Source organism: Cygnus olor, chromosome 4 (assembly GCF_009769625.2).
Source record: "Cygnus olor isolate bCygOlo1 chromosome 4, bCygOlo1.pri.v2, whole genome shotgun sequence".
Lineage (NCBI taxonomy): Eukaryota > Metazoa > Chordata > Aves > Anseriformes > Anatidae > Cygnus > Cygnus olor.
In genome coordinates this window covers 58,720,122-58,743,482 of record NC_049172.1, presented here as the reverse complement: position 1 = coordinate 58,743,482, position 23,361 = coordinate 58,720,122, and the positions used below count along the sequence as shown (strand labels likewise).

The 23,361-nt window shown below is 43.8% G+C and overlaps 1 protein-coding gene across 2 annotated transcripts; it reads right to left on the bottom strand.

The window, feature by feature from the left end:
* Positions 1-1,027: 1,027 nt before the first annotated feature.
* Positions 1,028-18,488, bottom strand: LGI2 (leucine rich repeat LGI family member 2). 2 transcript variants are annotated; one of them, XM_040554982.1, is made up of 8 exons: positions 18,277-18,488; positions 18,007-18,078; positions 14,482-14,553; positions 11,086-11,157; positions 10,462-10,533; positions 9,173-9,342; positions 5,128-5,292; positions 1,028-3,387 (listed from the first exon to the last, which is right to left on the bottom strand). In XM_040554982.1, exons 1-8 carry the CDS (start codon positions 18,471-18,473, stop codon positions 2,570-2,572), a joined length of 1,638 nt encoding a protein of 545 aa, XP_040410916.1. In that variant the 5' UTR covers positions 18,474-18,488; the 3' UTR covers positions 1,028-2,569. The 2 variants fall into 2 exon arrangements, with proteins under 2 accessions (XP_040410916.1, XP_040410918.1); XM_040554984.1 differs by lacking the exons at positions 18,007-18,078; positions 18,277-18,488 and adding an exon at positions 14,650-17,980.
* Between the last annotated feature and the right edge of the window lie 4,873 nt (positions 18,489-23,361).

Here is a 23,361-nt window from a genome sequence, read left to right as displayed (position 1 = left end):
TGAGCGAGGCTCCCGCTGATCACTTTATCCTCTTTATTAAGCCCATCTCTGCAGAGACCATTTTAATTTAATTCAACCTGATAGCCAAGTCTCAAATCCCCAGGACTCTCTCACAACAGTACCATTTCCTACTATTGGATACAAAAGCACTTTTGCACCATCCTCTTGCTTCCCTTCAAATCTAAAATACCAAGATCCAATTTCTCTAAATCAGCTTTTAGCTCTTGGACTTGTGCCCTTGCCAAGCATATGGTACTAGCAGTGAGCCCTAAAGAAAGTGCCGAGAATTGCCCCTCCTTGTCAGAATATGTGACTGCGTTCAAACATGCATGCTAGACAGGAAAGGAATAAAAAAATGCCTTCCCACAATACAATTTAAAGAAACATCGCTTGTCAGCCGCATCTGCCATATCTGAAGTTAAAAAGTTAACTAAGAAAATGGTAAGAAATTTCATTCACTGGCAGATATATGAATCATCTCTTAGTTTTGTGGGTTTGTTAGTTTAATCCAAGGAGAGGTGTTGCTAAAACCTACTGCTGACGTTGGTTTGTGAGGTGAACGGAGAGAGCATCTATCTACCGGTCTGATTGAACCAACAGGACTGACACCATGATAGGATCTGGAGGGCAGAGCATCAATGCTTCGGGCAGCTGGATGGGCTAACTTGCCCATTTAATTAAAAATAAAGGCAGAATGAACACCTATACAGGAAAAAAAGAGAAATTAACATGTAATTTAAAAACAGAGTAAAATGAGTTATGTCTCTGACGGGCCAGTAACAACTGTTATTTCACAGCAGCAAGGCAAACCTTGGAGAAGGCTGTGATATTCCAGGTCGTTGGTAGATTGCGACTCCTCACGGGAGTCCTCGTGCAGAATCCTCATCTGCATCGCTGTTCGCATCTGGATGTTGGAAAGCCTGTGAAAACATCCCTATTTTTGGTATTAGGTCATGTTTCATGTGTGTGTCCAGGACAAAAACATGAAACTCACTCAGCCCAGAGGCAGTGAGATACTCGAGCATGGAAAAAAACGACAGCTTTATTTGCTCCACTTGCTTTACACAAAGCCTTGCTATTAGCCAGTGTGGAAGCACAGCAGCAAGACTCGTGATAAAACAACCTAAAATGCTATGCAGTGTGAAAACAAAGAAAATATTGTATACATGAAAAAAACTAAACAAAACAAACACGGCTTCTGCTACACAACTTTGTTGGGTAAATACGTTGGAGCCTTTCCAGGAGAACGGTCCCCAGCTGTTATCCTGCCAGATCCTGCCTCTGTGCACACCAGGACTGCTGCCATATTTAAGATAAATGAACGCCTTATTCTGTAGCCACCCAAAACACCAATGAGACATGGACTGTTCACATCCTGCTACATAACCTGCAAGACATTTGAAAGCTTGGCAACCCAGCAAAAGTCTGGGGCCACCAAGATGAAACTCTTCTTCTTGGAGCCAGGGTAAGCTCTAGCTTCGACAGCTCTAGCTGCCTCAGTTTCAAAAGACCTGGTGATAACAAAGTCCTGTTTCGTTCTCAGATTCCCCAAGTACAGCTTGTGATAACCAAAACGTGAATTTATTGCTTGTGAGCTGTGCTGGAGGAAGAACTCAGAAGAAAAAATCATCTCATTGTATAAAGACAAGCCACAGCATGAAGAACATGAATGTAGATACATGTTACAGACTGAATTTAAGCTGTGCCTTATGGATGAATAAGACCTTGGTAAAGCACCCTAGAATCTACTGGGATCATCAGGAAGAGTGTGAATTAGAGCAAAATGAGATGTATTTCTGGAATACCTATTAATCCACAAAGCAGACTGAATCTATAGTCAATGTACCAAGCAGACCTCTGTTATTTTGTCTGTATTAACTTAAGATCTCACAGTCCAGAAGTGACATACCTTTATTTTCCTGGCCACCCAGGTACTCTGGGCTGGGCTCTTGGTTACGTACAATTTGTTGCTGAAATAGTGATTAACATAAGAAAAATGGCAATAGATTTTGACTTTCCCTTTAAGCTACAATGAGTTAAAATGACACCTTGGTCCTACTATAAACCACAAAGACAGATTTTGAAGATAGAGCGCAAGAAACCAAAATGAAGTATATTCCGGAATGTTACTGTTTGCTTTTACAATTCATCAGCAAGCATAATGACCTGCTTCTAATCTTAAAATCTTAGTACTGAGGTCTTAGCTAAAGAGTCAAAAGCATTTCTATGCCAAAGCATAGAAATGGTATGGCTTCCTTGTTGCTTTCATTATGAGATGTCCAATTTAAGGTAGTTTTCTGGGTAAAATTTAAATAGTTCTTAGATGTCAAAATTAATCCTAATGCACTGCACACTTGTCTGAATGGCTGCAGGTTGCAAAGTGTCTTTGAAAAAGGATAAAACGGACATGTCATGCAGCAACCGAGTAAATGCAATCCCTGATTAATATGCAAGTTTTAAAAGTTCAGAAAATGTCATCATACTCCATAGGTGCTCCCTGTTCTTGGAAAGGTCACTGTTTTGCTTGTGTATAAATGTCACTCTACATGAATTTCAATCCAGCAGCTTTTCATAAACTCAAGTCGATGATGATATGTTCAAATATTTGTGTGTTTCCTTTAAAACTGGAGGCAAAGAAAAAATCTCTTCGATCCGTTGACACAGCTGTGAAAGAACGTGGCGCTTGCACATAGATTTCTTTAAATAACCTAAAGATCTTCTTTTCACCATCCCACTGGTATATCTGGGAGAATGTATAGTCACTTCCCAAGGCTAAGTAGTAATTATTCTTAAAGGAGAAAGGCTGCAGCGTCATGGCTCCTCGGGAGGGAAGAGCCTGTATCTCCACAAACTGTTTGCTGTTCCATTTCATAACTCTGGAGTCACCGATGAACCTCGTCAGCGTGATGTACAGGTTGTTTTGCATCCTGAAACTCTTCACAGCCAGGACATCTTCCATGTTGGGGATCTCACTGTGTGGGACAAACTTCTTTGAAGCTTTGTTCCACTGGAGTATAATGGGGACCTGTGAGCGGCTAGAGAGGATTAAATGGGATTTCCCATCTATATCAACAAACTCGGCGTCCGTGTCCCTGAACCACTCGTGAAGGGACTGGTATGAGTAAAACCCTTTGTTATTCCACTTGTACACTGTTGACAAACCTGCTTTAGAACTATCTGCTATGACAAAAAACATTTCACTGTCTATCTCAAAAAGCTCTATATCATTCGGCTTAGAAATGCGAGATACTTCGATATCCTGGAATTTGACAAACTTTGTCCAGCTTTCATCGTACTTGTAAATGTGCGAGCCACCGAAGAGCTGTGCCACCACCACAAAGACTTGGTCACCAACAAGAATGGCTTTACATCCCACTATGGACTGACCTATTGCCCAAAGAAAAGCACATATTAGCACAGTACAACGCACTCTTTAAACGACAAAAATACTATCAAATCACCCCTCCCCTCTTGTAAATCTTTGTCATCTCATAATTTTATCATCTCATAATTTTGTCTTATACTACACACCAGAGCTTCTGTTCTTGCTTTCTTCTACCCAGTAACTGGAAAGTTGACTTCGAATTGCACCCCTCAAGGGTGCACCCTAAAATGCTCACTACTCTTTATCCAGAATACTTTCTCTGTCCAAATACTACCCAAAATAATTATTTGAGCCAGATTTTGTTACTCAGTAACAACAGTTGCTATTTCTTGACTCAGCAATAACCTGAAATTCTTTTATTCATGGGATGTCTATATTTCCAGTTTAACTAGAAGAATGAAATATATTCTGTTTTTCTTGGTCCAAGAGGGCCAGAGTCAGCTTTTTGCTACTGTAAGCAGAAGTACTGATGCATCTTGTGGATATTAGTACCTGACAGCAAGAAGAAAAAGATAAATCTAACCCTGTTGTTTCTGAATTTTTGGATTACATTAAACTTGCAATATTTAGGACTACTGCAGTTGCCAGATTAAATCATATCAAGTTACGGTCCATTTTGACAATCTCAAGTCACTATACAAGATCCACATCAAAAGGTAACAACTGAACTACTTATGAAAGGATTTGTTGCAAGAAAAGAAGTTGTCTCTGAAACAGTTTATGTAGAACTGAATCTGCACAGACTTCCTTGTGCTTGCTCTGTCGCTCAGCTGGCCCTCACCCACTGCTGTTTCACAGCTAGCCTGTGATGAACCATCATCCTTCCAGTGCCAGTAATGTAGGGATTCATCTCCAGTACCATAAGGTATTTGCAGTGTAGACATGAATACTTGAGCTGATCATCCAGGCTCTTTCTGGTCTAAGTCAAAGAGCACTCTAGGAAATAGTTCGCCCGTTTCTCTGCATGTTGAGTATAAAGGCAGTCTGGACAACTAGCTCAGGTCCATGAGCCCATATTGTAAAGGGCTAAATTCAGACACCTGAATGCCAAGCGTACAGTTAAAAATGAACCCCCTCACAAAGTGCATAGCCTGCTCCTAAGCTCTACAAAATGCACTTTAGGCTCCACAAAAACCTCTTTACATGCCCGTAGTCTGCAACTCTCCCACACTTCAGAGTCCAGTGTTTAAGATGGGCTTTCTATGAATGCAGGACAGTCATTTAAGAAATAGGTCTCTACACATGTGCTGGGTGTGGAGCTAGGGCACAAGTCTAGTGGACTTGTGGACTTCTAGCCTGCCCACCCCACACGTACCCTTCAGGCCTATTTCTTTCTACATGCAGCAGAATATTTTTGTCTTTTATTTTGCAGGCACTTTAGTAACAGCGAGGGCTCCTTTAACCTATCCTTTAACTTACAGTGTGATTCAGGCAGTGAGTGGCTAAGCTGGGCCACCATGTGACATTCACATTCGTGTTTGTACCTTCAGAACAACTCACAAGTTCAGACTGAAAAAAGCTACTTTGTGTGCTATAGCAAGGTTAAACGTGCATGTATAAACAAGATGCACTACTCCATGAAATCATTCTTGTACAAATATGGTACACTTCAATCTGCCAGTTTCAATACAGATGCAGGACAAAAACCATCATCTGGTCCCATCTACGCGTCTCTCCCTCACAATTTCTCCTTGTGAAATGCCAATAGTTCATCAACAACTGGAATCCCAGCGTTCATGTACCTGTGATGTTGTCGTAACTCCTGAAATTCATTTCAATGTGATCCCACTCCAGCACCATGCAGTTCTCCATGCTGGGCTGTGCAATGGCTACAAACACATCGTTCTTAGAGTTGAATGTATCCACTGACACTGACTGGTAGGGCAAAATCTGGTGAACAACAAAATCTAGGAACATACATTTACAACAGTTAGGACAGATCCTTGCTGAAAACACAAAGTTGCTGACTATAAACACTAGAAAATGAGTGATATATTCTGAATTTTGTATAAGCCTAAGATGAAGGTGTCAGTGCTCATGAGAGGCATGCAGCAACAGGGGAAAGCGTCTCCTTGCTTTAAGCATCATGAACTGTCCTCTGGAAATACAGCTGCCAAGGAGATCAAATAGGTAAATAGTGGCAGAATTCAGATTTTGCAGCTAGGCTGGCTGGTATCCATGAAATCAGGATCATGTTCACACAGTCACATGCTGTCAAAGAAGTCTCTTTCCCTGCAGCTGGAAGTTGCTTTCCTGTCAAGTAAAATGGCCTTGCTAGAATCACTTTCAAGCTGAGAGACAGCAACTTCCAGCTCAAGTCCAATAACTTCTTAAGACATGCAAATTTAATCACTAGCAATTTGTGTTACGCTAAACCAGGCAGAAAGTGAAATTATATCTGAAGTTTGCCTGGGGATAACCCCATTTTAGCTAGACCATAGACAAAATGGTGTAATCAAAAACTCAGTTAACGTACCATTTTACAGGGCATTGTAAAGTTGTTTAAGCATAAAATACAACCAACCTGCAAATTACTATCCAGTGGAAAACTTATTCTAGATGCTAAGACTGAGGAGTTGGAACAACCTGTAAAGGCTAGGAGCATAACTCCAAAATTCAAGATTTCTGCTCAAAATCCAAGTGCCTGTACATTTAACTTTAAAATTCACATTGGGGTAAGTCAGTAGCCAGCACAGAGCCGATTTGGGGAAAACGAGGAAACTGGGTCTGAGTTTGATATTTGACCTGACAGCTCGTCAAGGTCATCATTATCAGACAAAGAAATCAATATAGCAGAGCTGACAGAGAGAAGCCAACACTTCTAAGGTGCTTCCATCTAGAAGGTGGCAGAAGGCCTGCCCAGGAGTTATATGTAGATATAAATATACAGAAAAGGCAATAACTATTCCACGAAGAGTTTCTCTGCAGAAGCAGACAGCGCTCTGTTTTAAACTCTGTTTGCTATGTGCTTCCATCATTCACTCCTACTCTGGAAAGGCCTGAACATGCAGGGATTTGGGTGAAATACTAGTTAAGTCCTCACCCTGGTCCCTAACTTCGGTGTGTTATGAAATACACGTCTTCCAATGAAAAATTCATCTCTGCATGCTCGAAAGCCTTTGCTGCTGAGAAGTTACACTTCTGGAGAATAAAGGCAGATGACTACCATTACACAAATGGAACAGCTTCCACAGCTGCAACAGAAGTGACAGTCTCCATCCTTTGAGGGACTGTTACGGATAGAGCATGGGCTTGATTCATCAATGCAGGTGGGAAAACAAGAAAGTTACCTTCATTCCCACTGCGAAAATAAAAGGACTGGAGAAAACTGACAATGTAGGTTGCAGAAAGTAAAAGTAAGTGATAAATCATAAGAAGTAGTTAAGGATGGAACAGGAACAGATATAGTCACAGAAAGTTGAAATATTTTTAAAATCTTGAGAAGAAAAAAACCCCATAGATCTAACACTGAAAAAGACATCTTAACAGTTTTGAAACACTTTGAGGAAATCTGTGGGATAAAACATACCAGTCTGTGTGTTAAATCCACTGCTCATTCAGAAATGATTCAGTGTTAACACAGCTATTTTTACTTGTACCTGTCCTTGGGCTCTTTATGGCACTGGACAACTAAAAATGGGTAACCATGTCAGCCATAATCAGTAAAATGCAACAAACCAGCTGGAAATACCAGACTAATGTGGAACAGAGTGACACAGTAAAGAGATGCTGCCACATCAGGCTTGCCAAAATTCTAGGCCTTAAGGGCGATGGAAGTGGAAGGCCTGTTTTCAAGTCTCCTGAAAGCCAAGCACACATTCCCCTGCTGGGCTTATGACCAAAACACAGTGCCCTTGCACATGGTTGCGGGAGAAACACACACACAAAAAATGAAACGTGTTAACCTATTTGCATGATGCAAGCCATGAGGAATGGGAAAGACAATATACTACCACAAAAGAGTTAAAAATACAGATCACTGACAGTGCCAATCACTTTCGCTGTGAATAAGCGATCAAGAGTTTCGACTGTTGGCTTTTCCTTTAATTTGGCAGCACCTCTTTACATCTCCCCTTCTGTCATCACTGTGTCAGTTCAGCAAATGCAATGAAGTGATGGAGCCTCCGAGATGCACGTTTTACCAGGCAAACTCCCTTGTTACCACATGCTACACCCAGTCCTGCTCACAGAGCACCAGAGAGCAGAAACAATGAAAGTCTGATCAAGGCTGGCAAAGGAGGGAAGATGGGTTACAGGCTAACGTGAATGAAAGATTTGTAGGCTTTCCTCAGGGGAGCGTGTGCTAAGAGCACTGACCATTAGTGAGCAGGAAAGGAGAGTACACCTAGAGGATATGTTGCTTTATTTCAAAATACAGTGCAGGTCTGAGCCTGTAATTAATCAGTCCTCAGGGAATTAATACGGGCATATTTAGCCTCCCTTTAGATCTGGGTGAAGCAAGGGCAGAGAAGGAAAAGACAGCTGTGGGCTTAAGCCACAGGCCACCAGGCCCACTGGAGTGCTGCAGCACATGATGTTACATTTATGCTCGGTGTAATTTCACTTCCAGCAGGCAAAGGCACTAACATTAACACATGAATTTTGTCTGTAGCCACCTTATAGCTCAGTATCTAGATGCAAAGAGATGACAGAGCATAGGTAAGTCAGTTTGGATCTGACGACCAGGAAGATAAGGCTTGTTTTTGCACACTGTCAGTGCTGTGCAATTTCTTAAACCAGACTGAAATGAAGCCTACTTTAACATTGGACTTCTGCATTTCTGTTTACAGACACAGTAACATAACTTGGGAGCAGTTCTAAGCAACATCATTCGCCTGTTTTTGACATTCTTTTATGTGGCACATTATCACTCCTTAACTCTGCAGCTCTTCTAACATATTTTTGAATTCCGAGTTCATTTTTTTTTCACTTAACATATTGCCCTTGGATTACTTTTCTTACCCTGTCCAGAAACTTTATCTTATGTTACCAGTAATCTCTACTGTCTCCTAACAACGACTGACTTGATGGCAGATGAGAACTTGAATGCCTCTGACATTACTGTACAGAAAAAAGGCAAAATACTGACATTATGTACGTGAAACATGAAAACAATACTCAGAGCTGATATTCTCAGTTGTATGATGTGACTGCATTTAAATATACGCAACGTCTGCTATTTAGTCATAAAATATAAGCATACCCACATGCAGGTTTCTCTTCACTTCCTTCTACATGCTTTACATTACCTAAAATAAAAGTCAAGATCCTGAACAAGACAGTACTTGAAATATTATTGGACATTTCTCTCCAATTTAATGGAGTCCCATAAAAAACTGCTGGCAGTATTGCTGCCACATTTGATGATATTATATTGTGGCCTATTGAATAAAAGTAGCAGATACAGCCAAATCGTTTGAACTTCTCTTCATTGCTTTCTGTGAAATACAGAGATTTTGGGAAGCTCATCCGACATAACTATATGGCCTTATTCCAGAAAGCAGAAAGCATTCTGTGATGAAAATTAAGTCACAAGTGAGTCATAATCAAGCCCTTTGGAACATGAATAGTTCCGACTCTTCTTCCATTATCACTTAATCCAAGTAAAAACTTTGTATTTCAGCTTCAAAATGGGATTTTCTCATTTTATGCTCGTTCTAGTACTTTGTAGGTAACCCTTTCCTCCCTTCATCCCCCCAGGTCATGCGCACAGAAGTGAAATGGTTTAGTCTACAGCTCTGATATTTAACCATTTGTAGTGTGCTTAGAAATATGCATTCTGAATACCTGTAGTGGTGCATTCATAATCAAAACTTGTCACATCATTTAACTTCTTATCCTGATATTCTGCTGGACCAATACACAGGACATCAGAAACAGTGGAATTTGTCATCTTTAACCACAAAAACAACCACTTGGCTTTGCAGTCACACTCAAATTTATTTCCCCTTAAATCTCTAAAAAAACACACAGAAATAAACATATTTGAAAAAATTGATAGCAATATAAATACTACAGAACTGTTAGCACCTTGACATACTGAACTTAAAAATATGTGAGTACCTTTGAATTGTTTTTGAACTGAGAAGAGGAAAGACTCGATAAGTTTTATTCTGATGCTCTTTATATGTACACTCCTTCACGGAAGTATTGTCCTCGGAAAAACAGTTTCAGTCTAAGAAATAAGACCATGCATAACACTACTAATAAGAGCACTGTGATTCATGTGCAAAGTCACTCGTGTTTATACGTTTTCATAGGATTAGGACTACAGCATAATAAATCCTCACAGAGCGGCTGTCTGCTGCAAGTCTGCTTCCCATCATCTATTGCTGACACAGATAAACCCCATTCCTTCACCAAACTACCGCAGCACCAGTGGTTGACAGGGTGGGCTTGCTGGTATCATTTCTGCACCACATTAAAAAACAGACCTAAGACCGGTATTTTTAGAGTCCCTGCTGACGTGGAGTCTAGTCAGTTTAACCTCCCCCTATTAATTAGGTACAATTTCACATACCATGCCTGTTCTCCAATGCTTTGGCAATTTTGGGGGCTTACTTCTTTAGCTGAGAGAGTCAGGCCAAATATAAGGGATGCTGACTAGCAGCTTAGTTACACACACACACACAAAAAAACAAAACACTGACAATAAGTCAGCAATGTGCTACAACCGCACAAAATCAGGAAAAAAAGCGTATTTTTAATTAATACATTTCAGTAAAATAATCTTAAGTAATACTTGCAACAGTAACAGGAAAAACTATGCAGAGAAATTGTAGTTTTAAAATTTGTTGTCTCCCTTTTGCTAAAAAAAAAATACAAATAAAACATTAGAAAGAAGTACAATAATGCAAGCTATGTACAGCACCATGAGAAGCAACAGTGATTTGAGAAATAGCAGTTACTCTAGAGGGGTCTACCAAGTAAACAATCTTAAAAAGAGAAAAGATAGACGAACAAAATGCACATTTATTTTCTGTGCAGATATCAGACACACACAAAAGCAGAACTTCAAACACAGAGCAACAGAATCACAGAAGCAGGCAGCCAGTAGAAAGATTTTCATTACTTACAGTTCAATTAGAGAATCTAAGTCACTGAAGACATCCCTTGGCAGAAATTTAAGATGGTTATTGGCCAAAGAACTAGAAAAAAAAGTTAGAGCTTAATATCATTGTTATCTCTTGTCTCGTTGACTCTTACAAAGTCTGAACTCACTTACAGAATGTTAATTATCGGATACAGTCCAGCCACTGGCATTGTTAACTACCAGAAACACGCACGCATTAATTATACTCATTCAAGAATGGTGATTGCTCAAAGAAAGAAAATGAAGCTGACGCAAAAGTAAAACATATAAAGCTTTTTTATTGTAATGTAACACAGAGAGCAATGACTGAACATGCTGAAAAGAAAGAGGAATGTTAACCACATGTAGACAGCACCACGGTGGCACCACTGGCAGCACCCACAGGCAACGGCTGCACCCCAACACGACCTGTGAGCATGCACAGGCAGCTGAATGTGCCTGTGAATTTTTTTAAGGCCGTTTTTTAATTTGTGGAAGGCATGTTACTGACTGTTGAAGGCTTCTGAAAGCAAAGAGGTAAAGGGAGGTGTTAAATGTGGCTTGAAAGCCAGCTATCTGCAAGGAGGGTTTTGCTCGAGTACAAATTACTAAGTGTTCAATAACTTACAGGTGGGTTAGGTCTCGGAGGCCACGAAATGCATTTCTTGAAATGGTTTCAATTTTGTTTCCTTCAATGAATCTAGGCAAAAAAAAAAAGTATTTTCAAAGACTTTAATTAACATTATGCGCACCACCAGTGCTTTAGCCTATGTCCTCCAAACTCAGCAGGTTCCTGGGTAGCCCCTTCAGACTTAGAGGTGGGGAAGTCTTGGTGGAGTTGGTCATATTGCCTCATCACCTTGCCTCTGGTGTACCACAAGTAATGATGCAGGCACCAGGCCACAAATATCCGGCAGCAGAGGAACAAAATGGACAAAGCAAAAAACATTATTCCTTTGTAGTTAAATTCTCATGGAGCGTGTTGTGTGAGGAAAGAGACCTGGGTAAGACAGACTTCTGAGATGGACTTTAGAAGCTCAAGTCCTACTTTCCTCTCAACGGCTGCCTGAATTGTGGAATCACAGGGCAGCATACAGCCAGGACTTCACAGGCTGCAGATGGACACTGCTCAAGGAGCCCACAGCCGAAGGAAGAGTGCCCACAGCCAGGTGGCTGTACGCACAGTATCACCTCCGTACCCGCAGAGCTGGAGGGCTTCCAGCCCGCTGTCTTTGCAACAACGTGAACTGCACCTACATACTGGTATCCCAAGCCCAAAGTCTGCCTAAATGGATAGACCACTGCCAGAGGCCTTGTTTGTCTTCTTGCTGCCACATTCCAGTGCTCTCCAGCTGGGACATCACCTCTGCAGGACACCCAGCTGCACACGAGTCATGGCCCTGTGTACTGAGGGAGCAACAGTAGTGATGTATCGATTGCTGGACCATGCTGCTCATCCTGAACACACATCAGCATTTAAAGAAAGAGCTGATATTTGAGCATCCTGACCCCAGAGCACTTGAGGACACATCCATAAATATACCATCAGCACTGCAAAGTCGCTGCAGCCAGGTGGCCATCAAGATATTGCATGGTACAGCTGTATCTGTAAGAAGAAAACTGAACACCAACTTCAAAAACAGTTTTATGAGACAAAAGCGTCTCCCTTTTCCCTGTGCATCCTTGTTTGCCTTACAGGGAAACAGAGGAAAGAATATTATGAATCAAGGTTACTTCTTGAAAGAGTCAAGACAGGGCTGCAGCCCCGAGTGGGATGTGAGATGACAAGAGCTCTGGGTTCCTGAGTTGAGACATAGCCAAAACCCTTCATGAAGTGACCGGGATCCTCACTGCATGCAAAGGGTGCAGACCAAAGTATTGTGTCTGCACAGAGGATGTCAGTAAAGGGTCAACCATACTCCGTTACAAGGCAGCCTGGGGACATGAATTCAATCCGCAGAGCAGAGAGCCGAACTGCTCCCTGACACAGTACCCACGCACACCGCCAGCTCACCCTCAGTGCAAATAAACACGGCTTCGCTGAACACAGCGCAGAGGGATGATGGAAATTTGGGCTGGGACTCAGTAATTTGCTGGATTCCTTTGTGACCAAACCCAGCCTTGAAGGCTTGCTACCCTGGGAACACCAGCAAAGCTCCCATCTTTATCAGACCTTTCTCATCCACACTGCGCAAACGTAGCCTGGTAGTTTTAGGGGTGCGGGTGCATGGAATACTGTTATCAGTTTTGCGAGTGCAGTGTGACACAGTGCTCCTGCTAGGGGATACAGAGGTAGCTGCTGCACTTCCTTTGGAGACTTTGCGTGATACACAAAGAAGCTTGTTCTTGTTCATCAGCGAGGTTTCCTTATTCTCTGTAAGGTCTGATCATTGGCAATTGAAAGACACCAGTTATTACAATTGTAACGGTGTTACTGTCTGCAGAGACCCAAAAATAAAAAGGCCAGTCACATTTAGTTCCCGACAGGTACCGGTGAGATTTGTTGGGAAGACGAAGTGCCCTCAGGACTTGGCAAGGCAAGGAAAATGACCACAACCATTAACTGAGACCATTTGGTCGGCTGTCACTAAAGGAAATTCAAACTGCAAGGCTTTACCAGTCTTAATTGTGTTCCCTGGTTTGCAATTAGCAGCCAGAGACGGAAATTGTCCCTTTGATGAGCTGAGGAGGGGCAGGATTTTCTTCTTTCTAACAGGGGTCTGGCTGCAGTTACCAATGCAACAGTTACTGTAGTGTATGCTACTGTGCCAAGCTCCATTTTAGACTCATCAGCTCTTCAAAGCCTGAGCAAGTCATCATGGAAACAACATAAAAATATTTGCAGGGTTGGGTTTTTGTTTTGTTTTTCTCCTTTTCACCAGCTTTCTGCAAATTACTTTTTTTTTTCCTGCAGACACTTGGAAAAGAGAATAATCAGATAACTTACTGTCACTCAAAAACCTAAATGTACCTCAATTGTGGATTTCAGTATATGCCATTTATGATTATCCTCTATTTCTTGGTCTGCTAATTCTACTGTTGACTGCTTCTCATGTATTAGACCATTAGTCCTGAATATACACTAACTTAATACCTACTTACCTGCAAGTCCTTAGCAAGAATCAGTTTTATGAGCACTGGTCTTCCTTTAGACAATGACAGAAATGTTTTCCACAGCTACCTTTCAGCGCAGAAAGGTGGGTGGAAAGACGAATTTTTTTTTTCAGATTATATTCAGAGTTTAAAACATACCAGCTCATGTCCGGTAACACAGAGAAATGGCAGTCCTTTGCAGTAGAAGTGAGGACAACCTGGTACCAGGGCTAATACATTTTTAAAAGAAAAAAGGGTGACCTAAAAAAAGAAAAAAAAAAAGATCGGGAAATGAAAATAATGTAAAAATCAATGGAGACGTGAACTCAGTTAAGAGAAAGGAAAGTCAAATAAATTTAAATAATACTATAAATAATTACAATAATTATATGAAATATATGTTGATATATATCCATATATTCATAATTATTTATAATATGAAAATAAATGCCATGGGCATTAAATGAAATATCAGAACAAAGACAAAGTTGGAGAGAAAAGCTGGGGAAAGAGGGCCAGTCCGGCAATCAGGGCTGTTCTGGGCAGTACCCTGACACCCTGCAGCTCCTCTTCAGGCTGTCAGCAGGCCACGAGAGGCTTCACCACCTCTTTCCTGAGATCCAGAACTCCTTGAAAGTGATGGCACTGTTCTGTAAAGCCAGGACAAGCTCTTGTTCAACATTTTTTCAGTGTACTGTAATTACATAGAGCCACCTTGCACCCACGGCATATTTTAAAAATCCACTGCAACCTCTGGAAAATGGTGAGCAACCATAAAGGACATTTGCACAGAAATGGAACATAAATCCTTCACCTCTCCTGCTCCTGGTAATCATAGCAAAGACTAAGACTTCATGGCAGGAGTCTTGGCAACTTATCAAAACATCTTGATTTATAAAGGACGGGGATATACATAAAATACCAGACTTACAGGTATTCTAGATGGAAGAGACCGGCGAAGGCATCGTCTCGTATAACAGTAAAGGAGTTAGAGTTCAGCAAGCTGAAAACAGAGAGCAGGCATTAGGAAAGCACATTAAAACTTGACACACTGTGTTACGCCAGTTGTGTTTATTGACCGTGACCAAACCCATCTTACCGACTCAGGCCCATATTGCCCCATCAATGCAGCATACATAAAATACTGTGGAATGGTCTATAAAGAAAATAAAAAGAAAAGGCATAATGTGATGCTAGTTAATGTCCACTACTCCCCAAGAAATATGTTCGCCGTACCATTCACCTTGGTTAAATACAGTCTGGTCCTAGATTGCTTTGTCCCCTAAGTAGGACAAGTTGTCCTTCCAGGGTAAGTCTGCTGAGTGTGGACCCCAGGTGCCCACAAACCTGGAGCCACGCTGAAAGTTTTCAAGAGACCATCTCAGCGCCTCTCCCAAGCTTGGAAAAGTAGGCAGCCCTTTTGCACAAGCACCAGCTTTCATTTATGCAGTCTTGGTGGATTGGGGCTCGCTTGTTTTGAGCTCACAGGAGGGATGCTCCAAGCCTGACCTGCAGATATGGGAGGAGAACACGCAGTTTGCACGACCTGTTTGGCAGCTGCAAATGCAGACGTGCCCAAACTGCCAGAGACAGAAAGCCCTCCTGCCCCTGGAGAGCAAAACTCCACATCCAAATGAATTGAGGAGAAGCAGCTCCGGGTGCTGCGTTGCCCTGCCTTGTGAACTTCAGGCACAAAATGCATTGGAGCTGTCCCAAGTGGTTTTCATCTGAGCCAGGAGAATGCAGTTAGGAGAAGGAAGCCATGGAAAGGCTTGGCCAGCTAAGTTCCTCCTCTGCTGTATCAGAGCACAAAGGTAGACAGGGCTCCAATGTTTATGTTCAAAGGCAAAGTCGGCCATCTCCTTTGAAGAAAATAGCAAAACTTCTTATTCAGTCTAAAAATCAAATGCTACTCAAAAGAAATCATTTTTGTAAAATCTCAGAATTTTCAGCTACGAGTGAAGATGTTTGCGGTAATCAGTTTACTAGAGTAACTTACTAACCTTCTTTTTGTATGGTTTTAGGCATTTTACTAAAATTAATTTATAAGACTAATGATGAACATGAAACGCAAGCTTTCCCTGTGACCCTAGGTTATTGTTCTAACACCAGACAAATGCTCCTTAAATTATCCCATACAAATCTGAGAAAGATTCAGACTGCAATCAGAAAGAAATCCTTGCATTACTGCTTCATCATGGCTACCGTGACCAAAGATACAGTCCTGATGTACAACAGTGCTCCAATCAGTACTTTTTGTCATTTAATCCTTCCTTTTCTGCAGTTTGAAGGGCAAACTCCCCAATTACACGGATCAACGAAATTTGTCAGGGTCCAAGGTGATGATGGTGGTGGTTACAAACCCCTCTCACTCCAACATCTGATCTACCACAGAAAATGAAACTTCTGACTTTCTCAACAGCTGACCCTGCCAGCCCAGCCAGCGCAACTCTTCTTCCTGGAAATCTATTACTCCTATCGAGAAGGAATAACCTTTATCTGCTCTTCCTCCTCTTCCCACTACCACAAAAAAAAAAAAAAAATCTTTGATTTGGGACTTAGCTTATGCTTAAACACTGCAGGGTAAATCCTCTATTTCCCTAAGGAGATCACAGAAGGCATCGTAGGAACATGCTTGGCTTTTAGTCCTGATCTATGCTTTCTACAAAAGGGGACTTGGGACCACCAATCTTTCCTTGAACAAGTAAGCCTTTCATATAAGAAAGATTAGAAAATGCTTCATATATTAGAAAAGCAAACAAACAAAAACTTAGCACAACAGTAAATGTAATTTTCCATTAGCATACAACAGGACAGCTGTATTTAGAAACGAGGTGATTAATTATTTGCTTATCTTGCCTACTGTATCCTCTCACCCTAAAAAACAAAGCTGATCAACCTTCTCATCCCAGGCCTTGCATTAACAACGGTGAACACCTCCATTGACCTCCTGACCAAAGATGAGTCACAACCTGTGAAGACTCAGCCCCACAGGCCTTAGAATCATAGGTTTAGGTTGGAAAGACCTTCAAGATGATCAAGTCCAACCAGCAACCCAGCCTACTGAGTCCCATCACTAAACCGTGTCCCTTAGCGTCATGTCCATACATCTCTTAAATGTCCCCCAGGGATGGGGACTCCACTACCTTTCGGGGAGCAGATTTCGATTCTGTGAAGAAATTCCTCCTAACTTCCCACCTCAAGCTCCCCGGTGCAACTTGAGACCTTCTCGTCACATCTTACTGCTTGTCACCTGAGAAAAGAGACCAACACCATCCTCACTGAAGCCTCCTTTCAGGTAGCTGTAGAGAGCAACGAGGTCTCCCCTCAGGCTCCTCTTCTCCAGACCAAACAACCCCACTCCCTCAGTCATTCCCCATAACTCATTTTCTAGTTTCTTCACTGGTTCGTTGCTCTTCTCTGCACATGCTCGAGCAATTCACTGTCCTTGTAGTGAGAGGCTCAAAACTGAACGCAATATTCGAGGAGCGGTCTCACCAGTGCCGCGCACAAGGAAACAATCCTTCCCCAGTCCTGCTGGCCTCTATCCCTTGCCTTGCCCACTTCTCCCCAGTGTTTTCTGTGGGGTGCTGTCTCTTTCCCCAGACAGAGAGTGGGAGAATGACCGGGCAGGCCCCAGGAGGGGCAGCTGGCCATCGCACTACCAGATGCATCACACTACCTCTTCCCCCAGACCAATTTATGCTGATGGCTCTGCAGCAAGCACTCAGCCCGCGTTCCTGTCAGGCCACGTATCTTTTTGTCCTATTTCTCTTCAGAGCACATCTCTACTTTGGGCAGAGCCTCACCAGGGTGAGGCAAGGAGGGCTGGCCTGGCATAGGGAAGTGCAGCACCTCGCTGCAGTTGTGGGGAGCCAGACCACATGGCAGGGTCACCTCCTGCAATGGGGCACATCCCACCCGTGGGACCCCTTCAGCCCTGGCCAGGCCAGGAGGCATCAGGGCAGCCACCGAACCACAGTGTCACGCTGCAGACAACACACGCGTTTTGGGCCCAGAGCCCTTCCTGGAGGGGTGCAGGTGTCCTCCTGCCTTCCCACAGCTGCCTCCCATGCCATGCCACATCTCCCCATAGCATCCCGAAATGCCACGACGTGAAGCTGGCGTTCACTGGCTCCACACGAGCGCGGTGAGAACGGGCACATGACTCGACGGGGAGGGGAACTCTGCCCTGAACTTAACGCTGAAACTCAAAAAAGAACTCAGGGCGTCAGAAAACACTTTCTTCCCTCCTTTGGGGAGTAAAAACACATTACACGAAGTGGTTCATGCTGCTGTAGGATGGGAGAGAACTGGCCCCTGGTCTCCGAAACGCCGGCCGCACACGCCGTGCCCTCACCCGCTATCGCTCCTGCCAAAAGCGCACCCGTAACTCTACTGAGGAGCAACGGGCGGCGTGCTGGGGACGTGTGTCCTCTGCTCGTGCGGTACTTACAGCAGCTGCAGGGAGGGCAAATGGGAAAACATCCTGTCCTTCACCTCGGAGAAGGTCCCGTTTACCAGGCTCCTGCCGAAGGGAAAGAAGAGCCGCGGGTGAGCCCGGAGGCTCCCGGAGCCTCGATTTTTGCCGTTTCCCGCAGGGAAGGACGAGAGGGGGAGGCGGGCAGGGTTTAAGAAAACCGTGCTAAAAAAAAAAAACAACCCACGACCGCGATTCCTCAGGGCTGCCCCACTCCCCGGCCGCCCCCCGTCCCCGGGCACTCACAGGGAACCGAGCCCGGCGGGGAGGCTCCGCGGCGCCCCGGCCGCCCCCACGCACAGCGCCGACTCCCGCCAGCAGCTGCAGGGCGGCCCGCAGCGAGGCGCCGGCGGCCTCCGGCTGCCGCAGGGCACCGCCACCATGGCCACCAGCAGCCCGGCCACGGTAGCCCGGAGCGCCAGCAGCCGCCGCGACCCCGCCATGCCGCCGCCCGCTCCCCCCCCCCGCGCCGCCGCCGCCGCCACCGCCTCCCTCGGCCTGACATCAGCGCGGCGCCGCCCCGCGGCTGCGCGGCCCGCCCATGGGCCTGGCCCCGGCTCCCGTCAGCGCCTGCCCCGGGTGCTCCCCGCGTGGGCTGCGGTCGTGGGTGGGCGCCCCGAGGTTTATTTTGCCCTCGTGGAGCCGTGCCGTGCCGTGGCGCAGCGCGGGGATGCTGCCTCTCCTTGTTTTTTGGCCCCCCGTGAGGGAGCTGCCCGGCAGTGAGGTGTCTCCTCCCGTGTGTCATCCCCCCAAAAATCCATGGGTCTGCTCCCGTGTGCAATCCCCCCCAAAATCCGTGTGTCTCCTACCGTGTGTCATACCCCCCAGGGGGCAAAAATTGGGAATATACGGGCAAGAGTTGAGTCGGTAGGCTAATGCCTGTACCATCTGGTTAGGTTGAGGCATGGCAGAGAAATGATTTGAGGTCGGTGTCATTCCCAGTTTATATGTGTGTATATATATATATACATATATATATACACACACATACACAATATACATACATATACTATATAAATATATATATTTACACACATATACAATATATATACATATATTATAACTATATATGCATACACAGTGATTTTAATGATTCACGTAATACACCTCTTCACAGGAGCTATGCCACATGACATCTGTGTCTTAACAACCACAATAATCTCAGGATACTTACTTCACTGGCAGGCACACAGAAGTTGTTGCAAACCATGAGCCCTGCTCAATTTTCTTCCTACAGCTGGGTTACAGGTACTTTACACTCTCATTGTAAAGCAAAGAAAATAGGCAGGAAAACTGCCAGAAGCGGGTGCAACAGTAATTTTCCAAAACAGTAGCAAAGTTGTGACAAACGTTTTTTTGACAGCCACTGTGGCCATTCACGGGTGCCACTTAGGGGTGCATTCACAGCCCCACAAAGTGGTGAGGCTGGCAGGGCCCTCTGGGTCCACCTGCCCCAACCCCTGCTCACGCAGGGCCACCCAGCGCAGGCTGCCCAGGCCCACGTCCAGGCGGCCTCTGAAGGTCTCCAAGGAGGAGGCCCCACGGCCTCTGGGCAGCCTGTGCCAGGGCTCCGTCACCCGCACAGCACAGAAGTGCGGCCTGATGACCAGATGGAGCCTCATGCTTTCCAGCTTGTGCCCGTTGCCTCTTGTCCTAGCACTGGGCACAAACCAAAGTATTCACCCTTCCCAAGTGGCACGAACAGTCTCAGGTGGTGGGATGGCTACAAAGTTTTAAATGCCTGTGGATTCCTACTGGCATATAAAGCACCTTCTCTAGAAGATATACACCTATTTCATCCCCGAGACTTTATGATCCTGATTCTGTGACTCAAATCCGCAACTTCTACTTGAGCTGAGCTGTTTCATGCAGGCCTCTTTTCAGAAGGGAATGCTTTTTAACCTGCTGTCACTGCCACAATTAATTTTGCAGACAAGCTGCTTTCCAAATTAGCTGCACCTTCTTTGCTGGTCACCTCCCCATCCACAGGGAAGAGGAAGGAGGCTTTTCTGCTCTCCCTTCTTGCTGGGCTTCACATGGCTTCACCTGCAGCCGCCCCACTCCACACGGCTGGGTGGGGTCTCGGGACCCTAGGAACAACCTTTCCCGGGCCGCTGGAGGAGGACAAGGGAGGGAGACACATGCAGGAGAGAGGGTTGTTTGCCAGAGGCTGAGGAAAGAGCCTGGAGCAGCAGCAGGATGCAGCGGGTGGCCCCGTCTTGCTGAAATTAAAAATGAGCGATGGTTTCCAAACATTGGAATGACAGAAAACAGGTGTGTGGGGGTGTAGAAATATAAATATGCATACACACGCACCCACGCACGTATATACATTTCCTTAAAACAACATTTGGAAATTGTTTGTTTAAAAAGGGATGTCTGCTGTATCCATACGGTAGCCCTGCATAAAAATGAAATGCTTTCACTTGTGAAGAAAAAGGGTGTCAAAACAGAGCGCCAAAGAACTAGGAAGAATGCATTCTGTTGCTTTCCTTCAAATTTCAGTTCATAGGTTTATGTGATTTTTTATGTAGGCTTGCAGGTGCATCCAGTTAAGTCATGACACAAATAAATGCAGTCAACTGCATATGAATGATTGTGCTACCCATAGATAAAATGGCGTTTAGAATGAGTAACACAATGAAAGAAGCACTCAGACAGCATGTCAATGAGCATGACATAAAAGTCTGACCAGATATATGAGGTGCAAAGGATATGCCATAGATTTAAGTGGTCCTCACAGTCAGGTGTGCACAAGAACATGTACAAGTGCACACACGTGTAAGGGCATGGTTCTCAAAGTGGACGTTGGATGGAAAATATGCTGATTCTCAGTTGAGAATGGCTCAGACATCTTGCTGCTTTAAAGGATTACAATATTATCATTGTCACTCCTGCAAACACAATGACTCTTTTCCAAAATCTTGGTTATTGCAGAGAAGTGTAATCACACAGACATTTAGGAGCACATAAATATTAAAAGACATATCCTGATGTGAAAGTTGTAAACCCTGTTCCTTCAGGATCAGGAAGGTGTTTCTCACACAGTATCATTTCTCCTTCTCAACCTCTTTTTCGTACCCCCCTGCTTTATTGAGTATAATATTAATGTAAATCTGTTCACTGTATTTTCGTGGTGGCTTTGACAGTGGACAGAAAGCTGCGGATCAGCCCACTCCATATGACATGAAAAGTGTAGAAGGGAAGAACGATTTCAACCTTCTGTTTGAGAAAATGTAATTTCTAGGTTAATTTGCAAATAAAATTGAGTTTTGTTGGATCACAACTCACCAGCTGTCCAAAGTAAGAAATTTGGGAAAAAATTGGGTGAGATGAAGGTATGTCAGTAGAAGTGTTCCTGCTATGAGGACTCTTAATTCCTTGTGACCCTGCTGTGGAAGAAAGTATGGGAAAATTAATGCTCTGAGCAATATTCATCTTGCTGAGTGTTTTCATTTCTTTCTTCACTCGTGGTTGATGTGACCTTTTTGGACTCCAACTGCTAGAGGAGATGGACTGCAACATGCAGAGTACATTATTATTCTCTTGAATTTTCTCCAGCTTTTGTACCAAATGTTTAGTTTGCTTGGTCAGGATTAAATGTCCTTCGCTTTTGCCTTCTGAAGGTTTCTGGACCAGATCACACACCTGGTATGTTACTGCAGTTTTCTTTTAAGGAAGTGTGAAAGCAGTTTTCCTTGCTGAAATGCAACACTACAAAGTATGCTTTCAAAAACTATTAAAAAAATCTCAGAAATTAAACAAAAACTACAGCTTGCCAAATCCTACTTCAGGAGAGCAGTCTTCTGCAGTGACATGCTGCTCTCCACCCCCCTCTCTTACACCAGACATAAGCTACGTGCTCCACATGGCAGAGGTTGTTGCTCATGTTACACACTGCTGGAAGAAGAGCATTTGGTCACACAAATTGTCCTTGCATACAGGTTTTCCAAAAGGCCCCTAAACGGTTTCATTGTGGCTCCAACACTCTGGATCTGGGGAAGGCACGCTGTGGGAAAGAGGAGTAGGCAGAACAAGTTGGGGCTCCCCAGAGGTGTTCACACCTAGCTTCACCTACATTCCTACCTGGCAAGAGGTCTCGCTGGAGTGCTCCCTGTCCACCCTTCAGATGGGGTCTGATGGGATCTCTTCTTCTTCCTCAGGGTCTCCCTGCCCTCTGTCCTCTCACAACTAATTCAGACCAAATGAGCTCAAAATTTATCCAAGGTTTCTGGGAAATAGATCCAAATGCAAGCAGACAGCGCAATAACAGAAGTCCCATTTCCTTACAGCACCAGGCAAAAGAAAAAAAGCCAATAGAGAGGATGGCAATTCTACAAAACAAAGGGATTTTTGTATGTGGAAGCTGACTGTGTGAAAGTTGGTACACTATTTGACCCCCAAAAAGTCGACTAAGAATTTTTATTTTTCTCTTTCCACCTTAAACTCAGCAAAAAATATCTAAATTAGACTTGTAAATTAAAGTAAAATTCATTGTTTATATTCTCAAGGGCAGAATATCTATAGCATTGGCTACAAAAAAAAGTGTAGCAAATGTATATGGATTATGTCCTTTGAAATCAATGAAACTGAATTACTGTATTTGGTATTTGTGTCTGTGCATGGCCAAGGCTCAGATAACCTGCAGTCCCTCAAAACCATAGGCATTTGAAAATAAATCCTTAGATTACCCATAATTCAGATAACCCACATAAAAAACAGAGGCAGAGACAGGGAGGCTGTGGGAGAAGGAAAGCAGCCTTTGTGGGAATTATGGCAGGGGACTGTTAAGATAAAGAAGGTCAGATTTTGCCTTGTATGTACCTGTTTACTGAGAAATTCTACAATCAGCTAATAAATTTTAATGCTATTTGGTCAGCTGCAGCCCCCTGACCCCTTCACCCCAATTTTGCTTGATACCATGTGCACTGAACCACTTCAGAAAAGCACCAATTCTCTGCATTCCCAATTCTGCTGGAAGTGACACTGAAATATCTTGGCTTCTGCACATTTGAGTCAAAACTAGAGATGTTGTCCGTCACACAAGAGACGTTGCCTAGCTTGTAGGTTGTAAACACCAGTTTTATTCAAAGTAGTCAGATTTAATCTGACATTGCTTTATATATGCTAGAAAGCGCTATGAATATTGTCTGAATTTCAGATAAGTTAGACCCCATTTTCACAGCAAAGGAGGACAGAAAGAACAGTCCAAGACTGAAGCAGCTTGGCTATATCGGCAGCATGGCATTTGGTGTCATCCTTAATAGATTTTCTCATCTTCATCCTAATTTCTGTGTGATTTTGGTCCCTTGTGGAGCCTAGATGTGCTAA